Below are 15,004 nucleotides of genomic sequence, written 5' to 3' on the forward strand. Positions count from 1 at the left end.
TGGATGAACGTGGCTTTATCTACTGTGGCAAAAAAATAATAATTAAAAAAAAAAATAATAAAACCAAAAAACAACCAAAATAAAGGTCTAAACATGTAAAAAGGAGAAGGGATGGTGTTGGAGCCACCAGGCCCCATGCAGAGCATCACATCTGCGTGGCTCCAGCCCACCCATCCTGGTGACCTGGCACATGGTGCTGACCCACACCAGGGCCTCCTGGCACCAGCTGTTCCCTTTGTGCTTGTCCCTGTGCAAGGCAGCATCCAGCTGACACAGCCTCTTCCCCATGCACACCCACCCACCCACGAGGAGGAGAAAGCCTCAAGCAATGCAGGTGGGCTCAACGTGCCAATGATGGGCGCCTTGGCATTTAGTAGGAAACAGGGTATCTGTCCAAGTTCTGTGGCAGCAGCATGGGGAGGGAAGGGATATAAAGAGAAAAAAAAAAACAGGAAAAAACCGAAAACAACCCAAAGCGCTGAAGCAGCAGTGGTGGGGGCAGGTTCAGGGGATGCCAAACTGTACAACCAGTTCTTCTTTGGCGTCGACACGGATCTGTGAGAGCGCACTGAAGGCATAGGCAGCTATCCGGGACACCTGCAGGCACAAAGACATGGCTGTGTCACTGGTGGCTACAGAAACCCCCAGTTATCCCAAAGAAACTGCTGCAGGTTAGCCTGCAGCCCTAAGGAGTCCCTAAGCCTGTCCTGGGCTTCGCCCCCACCTCTAACAAGGCCTTAAACCTGACCTAGGCTTTGCCCTCAGCTCTAACAAGTTGTGTCAGGGCTCTGGGCAAGCCAGGAGGGCATTACTGCTCCTCCAGGATGAGGATGTGTCCCTGGGGAGCACCACAAGGGCTCAGCCCAGCCCTGCTCACCTGCTGCAGGTCTGCAAAGGGGACAGGGTCACTGGCAAGCACTTGGTGTGGCTGGTTAGTCAGGGATGGCAGCAGTGGGAGCTTCTTCCAGTGCGTCAGGTTGTTGCTGAGCATGGCCAGGCGTGTGCTGTGAGGGGAGAGCAGCCAACATCAGTGCCATGCCAAGACATGGGGACATCCAGAAGATGGGTGCTGCACCCCCAGGGGGAGAAAGGGAGAGCAGTGGTGCTGCACTCCCAGCATCCAGCCCTCTTCACTCCCTGCCGCAGGAGGATGAGGGAACTTCCAGCTCTCCCACACAGACACCTGTCAAGCAGAAGCAGTCACATCCAGCCCCCCACCATCTGTCCCAAGGGGTGGGTGAACACAGGAGCCCTTTGTCCTGGGCTCTGCTGCCTGCGCTGCCATCAGCCTTCCTTGAGCAGGCTGCACCCTGCTCTCTGAGATGAGGCAGCTCTTCTCCATGCCGAGTTCACCCCCCCAGGCCAAAATCCCTGGGACCTGCCCAGGGACACACACAGCTGTGAAGGGCTGCGGGCACCCCAGGGGAGAATGCAGCTCCCACCTGTACTGCCTGGCTCTGTCCATGTACTCATGCTGCTCCATGCCCTGGGAATCCGCTGCTGACACGTCGATGATGTTGCTGCAGAGACACAAGACAGTGGCTCCCACTGGAGGCTCATTGCTGAGTGAGTTCCCTGAGTTCCCTCCCCATCTCAGAGCATCCCCTGATCAGGGCAGACAAAGTCCAGCACCCGCCAGCACCCCAAAACAAACATCTCAAGGCCAAACTCGCCCGGCCACAAGTGTGCCAGGCTGGACTGGCTGCTTGCCAGGAAGGAAATGCCAGGGACTGTTTGCCCACAGCTGCCCTGGGGCAGAAGGAGGCAGGCAGAGGTTGCAGGAAGCTGAGGGCTGGTCTGGGCTCTGGGGAGCTTGGCATGCAGCTACCTGGAGAAAAAAGGAACCACTGGGAGGACAATGTCCTTGGCAGATATCCTGAGAGCCCCTGTACCAGGCCCTGGGCTCACAGAGGACCTGGGCTCTTGCCCAGGGCCCTGCTGAGCCCCATTGTGTGCACCCCACAGCAAAGCAGTGCTCAGAGCTGCTGTGGCCCTGCATGCTGGACACACACCAGTGGCCACTAGCTCTGCAATGTCAGGCAGGGGAGCAGAGGGGCCTACGAGCACCCCAAAGCCCTCCCAGCCAGGCTGGACAGAGCCCTCTCCCCACATTGCCCCTGTACATTTGAGGAAAAGCCTCCTCAGAAGGGGATGTAGTGCTGCTGCCCCTCCAGCCACCCTCTCCACATCCCCACAGGCTCACTTTCTCACTCAAACCCTGCCCCTAGTCCAGCCCAGCACCCGAGGGGTTACCTCACACCTGGGGTCTTCTGTGTCCCCATGGGGCTCAAAGCTGGGGGAGGGGCTGTCTGAGGGCAGAGGGACATGGGGGGCTCTGCCTCAGCACCTACGGCTGACCACCAGGGCCCACAGCCAGGCAGCCCCAGCTGTGTGCCACAGCCAGGGTCACCATTGTCCCGACGTGTGCTGCCTGCCCCAGGGCACGGCCCGAGGGTGCTGCCTGCCCCAGGGCACACGCCCGAGGGTGCTGCCTGCCCCAGGGACACGGCCCGAGGGTGCTGCCTGCCCCAGGGCACAGCCCGAGGGTGCTGCCTGCCCCAGGGCACAGCCCGAGGGTGCTGCCTGCCCCAGGGCACAGCCCGAGGGTGCTGCCTGCCCCACGGACACGGCCTGAGGGTGCTGCCTGCCCCAGGGACACGGCCTGAGAGTGCTGCCTGCCCCAGGGACACGGCCTGAGGCTTACATGGCTGTTTTGGCAAGGATGGAGGACAGCATGGCCTGCTCATCGGTGCGTGCTGACGGCAGGTTGTGGTAGCTCTGCTCTGCTCCGTTCAGCACCTTGTTGGGTGGGCTGGCTGCCGGCTCCAGCAGCCGCTTTGTCTCTTCCTCCTGAGGGAAAGGCAAAAGGAAAATCAGCCCTGGCTTCCCCACACCAGCAGCATTAACTCCACAGGATGAGGCAAGTCTCACTTTTCCCTCACCAGCCAGAAGGGCTCCCTGTGCATCCCAGTGTAACCCAGAACAGCCTCAGCTCTGCCAGGCACCTCTTTACCCAATTATTTTGCTTTTTCCCAGATGAAGCCCCTCCAGCCACAAAGGCAGCAAGTGTTGCTGAAATCAGGCAGCACATTTGGAGTGGCCAATCCTGCAGGCAGGAGTCTGCAGCCAGCATCAACCTGCATAAAACCCCCCAGCTAACGTGGACCTACTGTGCCCCACCCCTGCCTGGGCACCACGGAGAGCCCACCCTGGCATAGCAGAGGGCTCACCTGAGCCAGGTGAATCCCACCTGCCAAAGCCCAGGCACTGGGGTGGGGGCTTCCAGAGTCACAGGGCACGTTCCTCCACTCACTCCAGGAGGTGCAGAGCTGCAGCCCAGCCCTCAATCCTCTGGCTTGGCTGAATGGTGCTGCAGGGGTTGTGAGAAGAGCCCAGTAGGGAGATCACAGCCACAAACACCCATGAGAACAAGATCACAGAATCAGCAAAATTGGAAAAGCCCTCTGAGCCCAACTGTTCTCCCAGCACTGCTGAGCCCACCACCAAACCATGTCCCAAGTGCCAAGTCTACACTGCTTTTAAATCCCACCAGGACTAGGGACTCCAACACTGTTCTGGGCAGCCTCTGTCACAGCTGTACAACACTTTTAGGGAAATTTTCCCGAATATCTAACCTAAACCTTCTATAACACAACCACAGGCCCTTTCCTCCTGTCCTGTTGCTTGTTCCCGGGGAGCAGAGACAGACTTCCACCTGGCTCCACCCTCCTGTCAGGGAGTTGTGGAGAGTGAGAAGGTAATCCCTGAGCCTCCTAGCAGCCTGAGCCCCCTCGGCTCCCTCAGCCACACCTTGTGCTCCAGCCCCTTCCCCTTCTCTGGACATGCTCAAGCCTTTCCATGTCTGTCTTGCCCTGAAAGGATGCTCAGCCTGTGACCCATGGTCAGCTGGGAGTGCAACCTCTTCTCTACACACGCCGTCAGTGGCATCTCCAGCTCTTCCCCGGCCACAAGCTTGCTCTCCCCTTCCTCCACTGGAAATGCTGCTGCAATACTCTAGCCCAGGCCCTTCTCCTTCCTTTCTCGCCACACAAGTGGAAGCCGGCTGGGCTGCCCCTGGGACGGGCTGTCACAGCCCAGCTCCCGCCGCACCCGGGGATTGAGTTTCGCGGGACAGGTGACAGCCCCAGTTCTGCCCCGGCCCCTGAGCTGCGTGGCAGTCGCGCTGTCCCAAGAAGGAAAAACTGGCGCTGCTCCCGCCGGTGCCGTGTGAGGCCTTGGGCTTACACCTGCAGCGGGCCGGCGGGAGGGTCCGGCACGACCCCCGAGCCCCCGCCTCCAGCCCCCACGCGGCACCGGGGGGACACGCGCGGAACGAGCGACACGAAGGCGGCGACAGGCGGGAGCAGCGCTCAGAGACTGCCCGGGAGCGGGGAAAGGCCGGGCCCCGCCGAGGACGCGCGCCGCCTGCCCCCCCGCCACCGGGAAGTCCCGGGAGTGGGGCCGAGCGTCCCCCCCGGCGCCACCCCCGCTGCGGGCCTCGTGCTCCCCCGGCGCCAGGCCCACCTGGTCGGAGGCCTCGGCCTCGCTGCTGTAGCAGCAGCCCATGGCGAGCGCGGCCCCGGCTCCGGCACGGCCCCGCCGCCGCGCGGTCACGTGAGCGCCGAGTCACGCCGGTCACGTGAGCGGCGGGGAACACCCGGACACACGGACACACACACACAGAGACAGACACACGGCCGCGCCCGCCGCCGGGGGCGCGCGCGGGGCCGTCACGTGGGCCGGAACGATGCTCGCACGTGGGCTACGTCACGCGGCCCTGCGGGCGGGGTCACGTGTCTGCTACCAGGGCACCGCCCCCCCGGGCGCGCTCCCGGTGTGTCCCGAGCGCGCTCCCGCGCTCAGGCGGCCTGCCCGCAGGGATCCTGGCATTCCCAGTGCCCCCGGGTGCCCAGGTGTTCCAGCGCTCAGAATATACAGTGGGGCAACAATGAGGGAGAGGGGGATGCCCGGAGTGATGGTGTGTGTTGTCCCAAAGAACTGTAAGGTGTGATGGGGCCCTGCTCTCCTGGAATAGCTGAACACCTGCTTGCCCATGCAAGGGGGTGATGTGAAAAATGCATGTATTTTATGATTGGCTTTTCGCAAATACTAAAATGAATATTATATGTGTTGTGTTAGAAAGTTATACTGTGTTAATTCTCTTAAGTACTGTGTTAAATATAGTTTTAGGTTATAAAAAATGTTAAAATAGAAACTGCTATGTAGGATACTTTTTTTTAAGGCAAGGACTCGCAGCAAGATACCAGCCACAGGACACCTAAATCTTTCAGAGAAAAAGAATGTATTGCCCTCTTATCAGAAGAAATTAACTTCCCGTCTCAAAGATGCTGTTAGGATTAGGAGGAGGAAGCTGACACTGACCAGACAGAGTCCTGTGTTTTAATGGAATTTACGCATCATGTATGAGGTGTATGAATATGCAACAGGCTGTTGCTTTTAAGGGTTGATCCTTTTTTAACGGGGGTCCTTTTTCAGGCTCGTGCTGCCCAGGAAAAGGTACCCAGATGTCCATAACTCTTTGTCTTTATTGTCTGATATTGTCCTCATTCAATTTGTCAAATTATTATTACTCTAATTGTATTACTATTTTTATAACCATTTTATTACTATTAAACTTTTAAAATTTTAAAAACAAGTGATTGGCGTTTTTCATAGGTGAATTAATTTCTTGTTTTGCTTTGCTTGTGTGTGTAGTCTTTGCTTTCCCTGTTAATCTGTACTAACCTCAACCCACGAGATTTCCAGTTTTTACCCTTCCAATTCTCTCCCTGATCTTTCTGATGGGGGAGTGGGCCAGCGGATGGGTTGGGCTTGGTTGCTGGCTGAACCACGACTGTCCTTGTTTGTCACCCAGCATGGGGCACTAAGGGTTGAGGTAACAACAGAGTAGGTTGGAAACAAAGTTGATCTCAGCATTTGCTGTATTAGGTCCAGGGTCACTGGTCACAGTGGTGCTTGGTCTGTCCATGTGGGTATGGTTCCTCACCCTGGCTCTGTTCCTGTATGTGCTCCTTGGGGTGACCTTTTACAGAGCAGGGACAGGGATCAGCATTTCTCTGTTGCTGTACTGTGGCAGGTGAGTTTATGACACGGTAACACCAAGGGCAATGAGGGTCCTCTGGGATGTGTATTCAGTGCTGCTCTCCTGCCCTTTGAAGTCCATTAATAACCATACCTCATCCTGGGGGGGGAACAGGGGAAGGATGATTTTCTCCATTTTTTCCCTCCCTTTTCCTCCTTCGGGCCTGTTACAACAGCTTTTGAGCATTTTTAATTCCCTCTGGATGGTAAGAAAGCCTGTTCCTGTTGGTATGTGTCAGTGCAGGCCACACTGTGTTCAGAGTCACCTTTGGAGGCAGAACAGAGATTTCCAAGGAGGCCATTCAGAGACCTGTCCTGAGGGGGAATAGTCATGAGTGGCATGGAACGTGTGAGAAAATTGGCCAGTTTTTTGAGACATTCTCTGCTCTGGTGGTTTGGGAGTTCACCCCTGAACAACCACAGGACTCTGCTAAAGTGACAGAATATTTGCAAGGAGATGCTGTGTCAGCTGCAGAGACGAGCAGCTTACTGCAGTGTGCTGGGCCCTGGCTACTCTTTATTGCACACTGGTGGTCAGTGGAGAGCACCCTCAGGGGAGGAGGAGGAGGAAACAGCAACAGCGCCACAGCCACGGCAACTGCAGCTGAGCCAGGGAACAGCCCGTGCTGGGAGCAGCCACCCCTGCAGGGAACAAGGAATCCAAGACAAAACCAGCTCAGTTAGTGAGGGATGGCAGAGCAGGGCCCTCAGAACAGGGGCAGGAGGCCGGGCCAGAGAAAATCACCTGGTCCATGTGCCCAGGTGAGCTGTAAGATGTGTGAGAAGGTCCCAGCCGCCAGTTAGGTGAGCCCCTGGGGACCTGGCTACTCCAGTGCTGGGATATCCTGGCCCACGATATGGAAGGGGATGGTAGTGAAGCCAAGCAACTGGGATCCTTGTCCTGGGATGTGAACATTGACAAGGGCATCGGGAAGAGCACAAAAACTCTCAGGCTCTGCAGGCAACTCCTGTCAAGTGTGAGGGAAAGGCATTGTCCCAGGGATGATCAAGTGGTGCATGGAGGCATGTGGAACACCATGGAGCAAGGTACCCAGTGTCTTGGAGAGAATTAGGGGTGCTGGAGGTTGAGTCCACTACAGCGATTCAAATTACAAAGTCCCCTTTAGGCCCAGATGTCTGGGGTACACAGTCCTCGTGGCACAAGTTTGTACAGAGCCATTGTGATACACCAGCTCACTGTCGAGGAAATTGGCAGAGGGAGCTTCTGGTGTTGTCTGTTGGTTGGAAAGGGTTCTTCCATGTGAATCTTTTCTTGTACCCTTTGTCATTAATATTGTTGCTGTTACTGTTCATTTTCTTATAGCCAGTAAATTGTTCTTATCTCAACTTGAGATCTTTACCTTTTGTGCCTCCTCTGCATCCTGCCCCTGTGGGAAGGGGGAAAGGAAAGCAGGGGAGTGAGAGAATGGGCATGGTTTGGAGGGTCTCAGTGGGGGCACTGAACAGGGGAGTACCATTCCTAAACCACAACAGATCCCAGTGCCCCAGACCCCCAGTGCTCCCAATGCCCCCATGCTCCCTGGGCCCACAGTGTCCCCAGTGTCCACTGATTAGGGCTCCCAGTCCTCCCAGTGCTTCTGGCTCCCCGTGCTCCTGTTGCCCAGTGTTTCCAGTACCCAGTATTCCCAGTGGACAATGACAGGACTCCAGCTCCAGTATCAGGACCACAGCTCCTAGTACTACACACCAGTATTGGGACCCCAACCATGATACTGGTACCCCAGGCCCCAGTATCAGCATCCCAGCTCCAGTATCAGCACCCCAGCCCCCTTGTGCAGCCCAGGACCACCTCCCCACCCCAGCCTGGCCCCATCTCTGTTGCCAGCCACACTGAGCTGGTAACCGGAGCTCTGATAGCAGCTGCAGCTGTGGTGACACCATCAATAATTGAGTGGCAGCAGGGCTCCACACAGGACTGCCTGCCTCTGCCTGCCTGGAGTGTGGGGACAGGTAGGTGCCACCCCCATTGCCCTATCCTGTCGCTGTGGCTGGGCACCCCCGACAGCTCAGGGTGTGGGGAGCAGGGTGTGGGGAGCAGGGTGTGAGGTACAGAATATGGGGGATGGGAGCAGCAAAGCTGGACAAAGGGGGGTGCAAAGGGTTGTGCTGAACAAGGCCCCTCACAGCAGCACAATCTCCTAGGATGCCAGCCCAGCAAACCCCAATATCTGGACCCTGGCAGGTGGGTCCCCAGCATTCCCCAGCCCTGGCACAGGGATCTCCACAGCATCCTGGGGTGCCCCAGTCCTACAGGCCTAGCAGCACTGGAGCCCAGGGAGAGGTACTTCCAGGGGGTGCACAGCATAGCACAGCCAACTCCAGGCATGAGTGGGAGCTGTGAGGCTCCCTGGGAGGACACCCTATCACCGCATCCTGCGACAGGATAGATTTGCCTTGTTATGGCTTAAGGGCTCACAATGCTTCAATGATCTCTGCACAGGGGAGATTTTCAAAGCCTGGGCCCAAGGTTATGCTACTGATAGTGGACACAAAGGGTGCAAAACTTCCCATTTGGCAGAACTCCCAAGATAAGTACGAAACTAACAAAGTCAACTAACAAAAAGCACAGCCTCGCTCGCTTGTGATGGTGTCTCCAGCGATTGCCCTCGCCTTCCTCCCCTTCATTGTCACCCTGCTGATCCGGTACCGGCACTACCTGGTGCTGCTGTACCGGGCAGTGCTGGTGGCCTGGCTGCGGGACCGGCTCACCGGCACCTCGCGGGAGCAGCGTGCCTTCCAGTACGTACTGGCCCATGCCATCCCTGGGGACCCCCACCACATCCTCCAGACCTTCGATCAGTGGTGCTACCACTGTGAGCACCTCAGCTGTGTGGGGCCTGACAAAGGTGAGTGCCACCCTTGCTTGTCCACACCACACAGGGCATGGCACTGGGCATGACCATGGCATCACTGACATGGCCATGGCATTGCCAGCATGGCCACAGCACCACTGGCATGGCTGTGACACCACTGGCATGGCTGTGATAGTGTTGGTGTGATCACAGCACTATTAGCATGGCAGTGGCATTGTTGATATAGCCATAGTATTGTTGGCATGATTGTGGCACCAGTGAGCCATGGCACTGTTGGTATGGCTGTGGCATCACTGACCCGGCTGTGGCATTTTTGGCATGGGTCTCCTCCATCCCTCTGGGCCCTGGGAACTGCTTGGCACCTTTGCCCTGCCCAGGGCTGGGGTGGCACAGACTGGGTGCTGAGAGGCACATGCCATGCCAGGGCGGATCGTGGAGCGGGTGCTGCTGGAGCGGGCACCGCTGCGGGTACTGGAGCTGGGCACCTACTGTGGCTATGGCACCGTGCTGCTGGCACAGGGGCTGCCCCCAGGCGCCCGCCTCTACACCATCGAGGGGGACCCCCGACACGCTGCCGTGGCCGAGAAGGTGATCCGCCTGGCTGGCTTCAGCGAGCAGACGGTGAGCACCGGGGCACTGGGACAAAGCCCAGCTCTGCACGGGAAACCAGGGAGGAGATGGGTGGGGTCCTTTGCTGCAGGGACTGAGGACCTGCTGGGTAGTGCATGTGGGAAGAGAAAGATCCTGCTCCATGTGAAGCAGGGGGGTGCGTGGGCATCCTGCCACCCATCCCAGTGACTGAGGGTGGTGCAGCACAGGTGGAGCTGATCGTGGGCCCCTCGGAGGAGGTGATACCCCACCTGCGGGAGAAGCACGGCCTGGTGAACGCCAACTTGGTCTTCATGGATCACTGGAAACGCAGCTACCTGCGGGATCTACGGCTACTGGAGAGCCACCAGCTGCTGGCTGAGGGAGCCACCATCCTGGCTGATAACGTCCTCTTCCCTGGGGCACCCCACTTCCTGCAGTATGCCAAGACCTGCGGCAAATACCACTGCAAGGTGCACCGCGCCAGCCTGGAGTACTTCCGCGCCATTCCCGACGGGATCGCTGAGCTCCGCTACACCGGCACCCACTGAGCGGGCACCACCTGCCCCGTGGTGCCACGGTCACCAAGGGAGTGCCAGGTCCCCAGCCCCTGCCTGGGCTTCAACAAGGGCTCTGCAGGAAACACGCTGGCTGCTGTGGTTTGTGCTGGGCGCAGTGGGTAATGAGGGAGGGGCTCATTCCCCACAGAGCTCCTGCCTGCACAGCACAGGGAGCTGTGCCAGGCACACCAGTGCATGGTGGGGAGCAGCCCTACCCCCTGCCTGCCCTGGTGGCCTCAGACACCAGATTTGGGATTGTTTTCTTGAAAACTGAGTTTATTAGAAAAGATGCGTGAGTTCCAATATGCCAGGTGGCAGTGTCTCCTCTGGCTCCCCGGGGGGCTTCGCTCCGAACCTGCTAACCCACACAGCACCCATGGCAGGAGGAGCTTCACTGAACTGTCCCCCAGAGCCTTGGGGGGCAAAGGCTCTCCCCCAACCTCTGTTCCGGTGTGGTTGTGGCAGAATCAGATCATCCACTGGTCCTGATCCTGCTCTGTCCCCTCCATGTCCACCTGAGAAAGAAAGAGGTTTGAGATCTCCCCCAGAGCAAGAACTTAATAAAGGGTGTGAAGGAGAGAAGACAGCCCCCAGAGCTCATGCTCAGGGTCCCACACACTTCACATCCCCTGCTCTGGGGTCTCACACTATTTACCTCATTGATCTCCCCATCATCAGGAGACTCATTATAATCATTCATCTCATCCATATCCTGCATGTCCTCATCATCTTCTGAGTCCTCTTCGCTGTCTTCGTCATCTTCGTCGTCCTCCTCCTCCTCCTCATCATAGTGCTGTGGACACAACAGCTCCAGCAACCCCATCTGCCCCTCAAGCCCAGTGGCACCCCCCCTCCCTTCCCTGTGCACACACCCACCTCGGATGCTGGCTTTCCTATGGGCACCAAGTTGTTGTCCTTCTCAGCAATGCTCTGGAGCTGGGGAAGGGAGAGAGGGGGGTGAGCACTCCAACAGCTCCATGACAGCCCAGCAAACAGGCCCTCCTGGCTCAGCTGCTGGCTTGTATCGCTGACTGACCATGCCTAGAGTCCTGCTGCCTCCCTGGCACCCCCAGCCAAGCAGGGAAGAGCAGCTTTAACACCCTGCCTGAACACCCTGGCACCAAGCAGGGTGATCCCAATGACACTCTGGTGCTGAGAGGGGTCGAGGTGTGCTTATGTGTGCCATCAGAAGCCCAAACACAAAGCTTATGTATTTCTTTATCACAAAATAACCAAATCTGGGACATCTGATCAGCCAGACAAACACAACCAGAGCAGATAATTAAAGTTCAATTAAAATACGTCAGCACCTCCCACCCAGAGGGACTTGGAACCTCTTCTACGTGCTGGGGTTTTAATTGATTTAAACTTTATTGTTTAATTATAAAAACTTAATTACTGATTTTTTTTTCTAAACTTTAATCAGATAGATGTTCTTCCCCCCATACTCAGGGGCACTGCAGCACCAAACCACGCTCACAGCACAAACACTTGTCAGTTACCAGGATCAGAAATCGCTCCTCGCCTCCCTCGGGAAATTAGTTAATTAATTATTTGGGAGCTAGTGCAGGAGCCTCGGTTCAGCAGCACCTTATTCATTAACGCCCACACAGTAAGCGGGGAGCCCCGGTAAGAGCCCGCACGGAGCCGGTGTGACACACGGATGACGGACACGAGAGCAGCGGTGCCCGAGCCGGCAGCACCGGCACAGGACGCTGAAACACGGGCACAGCCGGTGAACCCCCGGGGGGAGCCACGCAGCGGAGGAGCCCCGTATCCCGGGACACCCGGCCTGCAGCGAGCACCGCGGCCGTGCCCGCTGACGGAGCAGGGGCCGCTTCCCCGGCGCCGAACCCGTTCCCGGCCCACTGACACCCGGCCCCGCGGCCTCACGGCTCCCCGCCGCCCCGGCGCCCACCCAGGCCTGGTGCTGCTGCTCCTGCTGCTGCAGCTCGGTCTCGTCAACGCACGGCCGGTCGAGGTTGAACCAGAGGGACTCGGTGAGGCGGGGCAGGAGTGAGGGGAACAGCGTGGACATGTCGGGAGCCCCGGGAGCGGCGCCAGGCCGGCGCCAGCCGCCCTGCCGGAAGCGGAAGCCGACCCGGAACCAGTTACAGCACACGGAGCATGCGCAGAGGGAGTGCAGGCACACAAGGGGGAGAGCGGGTGGGGCGTGGCCTAGGGCGCCGTCTGGGGGCGGGGCGCGGTTTGATTGACAGGCGGTGGTCTGGGCCCCGCAGAGTGTGGGGCTGCTGTGCCGGCCCGGGCGTAGGTGAGCAGCCCCGAGTTATCTGTGACCCCCGTAAGGGGGTATTTGTGATCCCCACGGAGTATCTGTGCCCCCCGTGGGGTATTTGTGACTAACGGTGGATATGTGAGCCCCACAGGTACCAGTGACCCCAGTGAGGAGGTATCTGTGATCATGATGGGTTATCTGCCCCTGTGGGGGCAACTGTCATCCATGGCTGGGGGTATCTGTCACCTGTCACCTGTGAGGGCAGTATCTTCCCCCCTCCTCAGGGCATCTGTGATCCCCGGGGCACGTCTCGCCCCCCATCACCTATGACCTTGGAAGTATCTGTCCCTTACAGGATATCTTCCCTCCTTGTCCTCCCCCCGCCGGCATGTCTCACTCTGCAGCGTTTCTGTCCCTCCTGAGCCACAGTGACTGTTCTCCCCCAGGGTATCTGCTCCCCCTCCATGGGGCATCTGTGATCCCCTGAGTACCTGGAACTCAATGAGGGGTACTTGCCTCTACCCAGTGGCCATCTGTGAGCCCGCTGGGGTACCTGTCCTTCCCAGCAACATCTCTTACCCACTGTGATGTTCTCCCTCAGTCACTCACAGGGGCCCTGTGGTGCTGCGGGGCCAGGTCCTGCCCCTTGTGCTGGTGTCGGGGAGTCAGGCCACCTCCCACGGGAGGGAAGGAAAAACAGTCATAAGTGGATTTTGGCTGGTGCTGGCCCCAGCCCGGCGCCAGGAGGATGAATCCCAGCTGCATGTGGGGCTGATGAGGGGCCGGGATGGGCACGAGTGTCAGTCCAGGACACAGTGGGGAGCCAGGGCGGGGTGCACTGTCTCCTCTGTTGCCTTAGTGCTGCCCAATCCGCTGCATTCCCGCGTCCCGTGATCAGCGGCCACGGGTTGTTCTGCACCACGACCTTTGAGATGAGCCGCGCTGGTCCCATGGCACCTGCAGCCCAGCTGCCCCCCAGGTAAGAGCCCTGGCACCCCCAGGTAAGATCCCTGACCCCACTGTCGGTGGTCGTGGGCAGTGACCATGTGCTGCCACGCTTCCACATGCACAGTGGGGGACTTTGTCCCTGCTGTCACTGCATCTCTCAGTGCTGCTGTCCTGACCTGCTGTCGCCCTGGCAGAGCAATGGCAGCGGTGTTGGCTCTGCTGGTGGCGTGGCCAGCTGCCACCACAGCAATGACAGTGACACAGGACTCGCTGCTCAACGTCTGCATGGATGCCAAGCACCACAAAACAGAGCCTGGCCCTGAGGGGCAGCTCTACGGGCAGGTACGGTCCTCATCCACTGCACCAGCACCCACTGGTGCCACTTGCTGGGGGTCACCAGGATGGAGGCTGGGGGGCTCTGTGCCGCACCATGAATTCCATCACCCAGTGTCACCCACCCATGGGCACTGGTGCTTTCCCTGGACCTGCAGCAGGTCCCAGCTGAGCCCTGGTGGCTCCTGATGGGTCCCAGCTGAGCCCCGGCTGCCCCGGTGCAGTGTGTCCTCTGGAAGGACAATGCCTGCTGCACTGCCAACACCAGTCTGGAAGCTCACCGGGACCAGTCCTACCTGTACAACTTCAACTGGGACCACTGTGGGGCCATGCCAGAGAAGTGCAAGCGCCACTTCATCCAGGACACGTGTCTCTATGAGTGTTCCCCTAACCTGGGGCCGTGGATCGACCAGGTAGGTGTAGAACTCGCCCTCACCCACCCACCAGGATCCCTGGGGTGAACTGGGGGAAACTGGGGGAAACTGGGGGCCCTGCAGGCAGACACCAGCTGGCGGAAGGAGCGGATCCGGGATGTGCCACTGTGCCAGGAGGACTGTGAGCAGTGGTGGGAGGATTGCCAGGATGCTGTCACCTGCAAGGTCAACTGGCACAAGGGCTGGAACTGGACGACAGGTGAGTGGGGGTTGCAGGGCACCCTCCATCATGCCTCGACCCTCCTGTGGGTCTCCAGTCACCCTCCATCCTGCTGCAGGGGAAGTTGTGTCCACCCTCCCTGGTGGCTGTGAATGGATCTGGGGGTGTGAAGGTCCCCATGGGGTAGGGGTGGCAGCCAGGTGAGAGTCCCCTGTGCATGTGAGCGGGTCAGAGGGTGTGAGGGTCCTCACAGGGTATGGGGTAGTGTGTTGTGAGACCCTGTGCCTCCTTGAGGTCAACTCTCTCTTCCCCAGCAATGCCAGTGGGACCGACCCATCTGCACCCCATGCACAGGGAAACAACACCTGTTTCCCAAAGCCCTTCACCCACTTCACCCCCTGCCCACCCCCAGGCACCAACCAGTGTCCCAAGGGCGCCATGTGCCAGAAGTTCAAGTTTGTGTTCCCCACGGCGGCTGCGCTGTGCGAGCAGGTCTGGTCTGGCTCCTACCGCTACACATCCCACCACCGTGGCAGTGGCCGCTGCATCCAGATGTGGTTCGACCCCGCGCAGGGGAACCCCAACGTTGCCGTCGCCCAATATTACGCCCATGGCAATGCTCCCCCAAACTCCCCGCGCTCTATCCTGCTGTCCCTGCTGCCCCTCACCCTACTGGCCCTGCTCTGAGCAGGAGGGGCTGCAGGCAGGAGCAGGCAGTAGATGGTCAGGGGGGTCTCCAGGCTGCCTTGTGCCTCCCCATGGGATGTCCCCAAGCTGTGTCCCGCCCCCGAGGCATGTGGCTCATGAAT

General features: G+C 58.8%; 4 protein-coding genes across 5 annotated transcripts; 2 read left to right on the top strand and 2 right to left on the bottom strand.

Moving 5' to 3' along the window:
* Nucleotides 1-4,724, bottom strand: LAMTOR1 (late endosomal/lysosomal adaptor, MAPK and MTOR activator 1). Its single transcript, XM_030948813.1, has 5 exons — nucleotides 4,525-4,724; nucleotides 2,705-2,850; nucleotides 1,443-1,520; nucleotides 878-1,004; nucleotides 1-597 (listed from the first exon to the last, which is right to left on the bottom strand). Exons 1-5 carry the CDS (start codon nucleotides 4,564-4,566, stop codon nucleotides 505-507), a joined length of 486 nt encoding a protein of 161 aa, XP_030804673.1. The 5' UTR covers nucleotides 4,567-4,724; the 3' UTR covers nucleotides 1-504.
* A 3,971-nt stretch (nucleotides 4,725-8,695) lies between these two features.
* Nucleotides 8,696-10,075, top strand: LOC115904033 (transmembrane O-methyltransferase homolog). 2 transcript variants are annotated; one of them, XM_030949086.1, is made up of 3 exons: nucleotides 8,696-8,969; nucleotides 9,361-9,557; nucleotides 9,755-10,075. In XM_030949086.1, exons 1-3 carry the CDS (start codon nucleotides 8,708-8,710, stop codon nucleotides 10,073-10,075), a joined length of 780 nt encoding a protein of 259 aa, XP_030804946.1. In that variant the 5' UTR covers nucleotides 8,696-8,707. The 2 variants fall into 2 exon arrangements, with proteins under 2 accessions (XP_030804946.1, XP_030804935.1); XM_030949075.1 differs by having other exon boundaries at nucleotides 8,708-8,953; nucleotides 9,345-9,557.
* Nucleotides 10,076-10,339: 264 nt separating this feature from the next.
* ANAPC15 (anaphase promoting complex subunit 15) lies at nucleotides 10,340-12,196 on the bottom strand. Its single transcript, XM_030949097.1, has 4 exons — nucleotides 12,003-12,196; nucleotides 10,961-11,020; nucleotides 10,740-10,877; nucleotides 10,340-10,599 (listed from the first exon to the last, which is right to left on the bottom strand). The coding sequence occupies exons 1-4, from the start codon at nucleotides 12,120-12,122 to the stop codon at nucleotides 10,552-10,554; spliced, it is 366 nt and encodes a 121-aa protein (XP_030804957.1). The 5' UTR covers nucleotides 12,123-12,196; the 3' UTR covers nucleotides 10,340-10,551.
* A 1,056-nt stretch (nucleotides 12,197-13,252) lies between these two features.
* LOC115907863 (folate receptor gamma-like) lies at nucleotides 13,253-14,930 on the top strand. The gene is made up of 5 exons (XM_030956052.1): nucleotides 13,253-13,299; nucleotides 13,463-13,610; nucleotides 13,826-14,014; nucleotides 14,099-14,234; nucleotides 14,608-14,930. Exons 1-5 carry the CDS (start codon nucleotides 13,253-13,255, stop codon nucleotides 14,880-14,882), a joined length of 795 nt encoding a protein of 264 aa, XP_030811912.1. The 3' UTR covers nucleotides 14,883-14,930.
* The last annotated feature ends 74 nt before the right edge of the window (nucleotides 14,931-15,004 follow it).

Source organism: Camarhynchus parvulus, chromosome 1 (assembly GCF_901933205.1).
Source record: "Camarhynchus parvulus chromosome 1, STF_HiC, whole genome shotgun sequence".
Classification (NCBI taxonomy): Eukaryota; Metazoa; Chordata; class Aves; order Passeriformes; family Thraupidae; genus Camarhynchus; species Camarhynchus parvulus.

Excerpts from the sequence above, each read along its gene's own strand:
- ANAPC15 (XM_030949097.1), bottom strand. The coding sequence starts at position 12,122 with ATGTCCACGCTGTTCCCCTCACTCCTGCCCCGCCTCACCGAGTCCCTC. Across the intron at positions 10,878-10,960 it reads TAGGAAAGCCAGCATCCGAG|CACTATGATGAGGAGGAGGA; the intron begins GTGGGTGTGTGC and ends TTGTGTCCACAG. Across the intron at positions 10,600-10,739 it reads ATGATGGGGAGATCAATGAG|GTGGACATGGAGGGGACAGA; the intron begins GTAAATAGTGTG and ends TTTCTTTCTCAG.
- LOC115907863 (XM_030956052.1), top strand. The coding sequence starts at position 13,253 with ATGAGCCGCGCTGGTCCCATGGCACCTGCAGCCCAGCTGCCCCCCAG. Across the intron at positions 13,300-13,462 it reads GCAGCCCAGCTGCCCCCCAG|AGCAATGGCAGCGGTGTTGG; the intron begins GTAAGAGCCCTG and ends TCGCCCTGGCAG. Across the intron at positions 13,611-13,825 it reads AGGGGCAGCTCTACGGGCAG|TGTGTCCTCTGGAAGGACAA; the intron begins GTACGGTCCTCA and ends GCCCCGGTGCAG.
- LAMTOR1 (XM_030948813.1), bottom strand. The coding sequence starts at position 4,566 with ATGGGCTGCTGCTACAGCAGCGAGGCCGAGGCCTCCGACCAG. Across the intron at positions 1,005-1,442 it reads GACAGAGCCAGGCAGTACAG|CACACGCCTGGCCATGCTCA; the intron begins GTGGGAGCTGCA and ends CTCCCCTCACAG. Across the intron at positions 598-877 it reads CCTTTGCAGACCTGCAGCAG|GTGTCCCGGATAGCTGCCTA; the intron begins GTGAGCAGGGCT and ends TTGTGCCTGCAG.
- LOC115904033 (XM_030949086.1), top strand. The coding sequence starts at position 8,708 with ATGGTGTCTCCAGCGATTGCCCTCGCCTTCCTCCCCTTCATTGTCACC. Across the intron at positions 8,970-9,360 it reads CTGTGTGGGGCCTGACAAAG|GGCGGATCGTGGAGCGGGTG; the intron begins GTGAGTGCCACC and ends ATGCCATGCCAG. Across the intron at positions 9,558-9,754 it reads CTGGCTTCAGCGAGCAGACG|GTGGAGCTGATCGTGGGCCC; the intron begins GTGAGCACCGGG and ends GGTGCAGCACAG.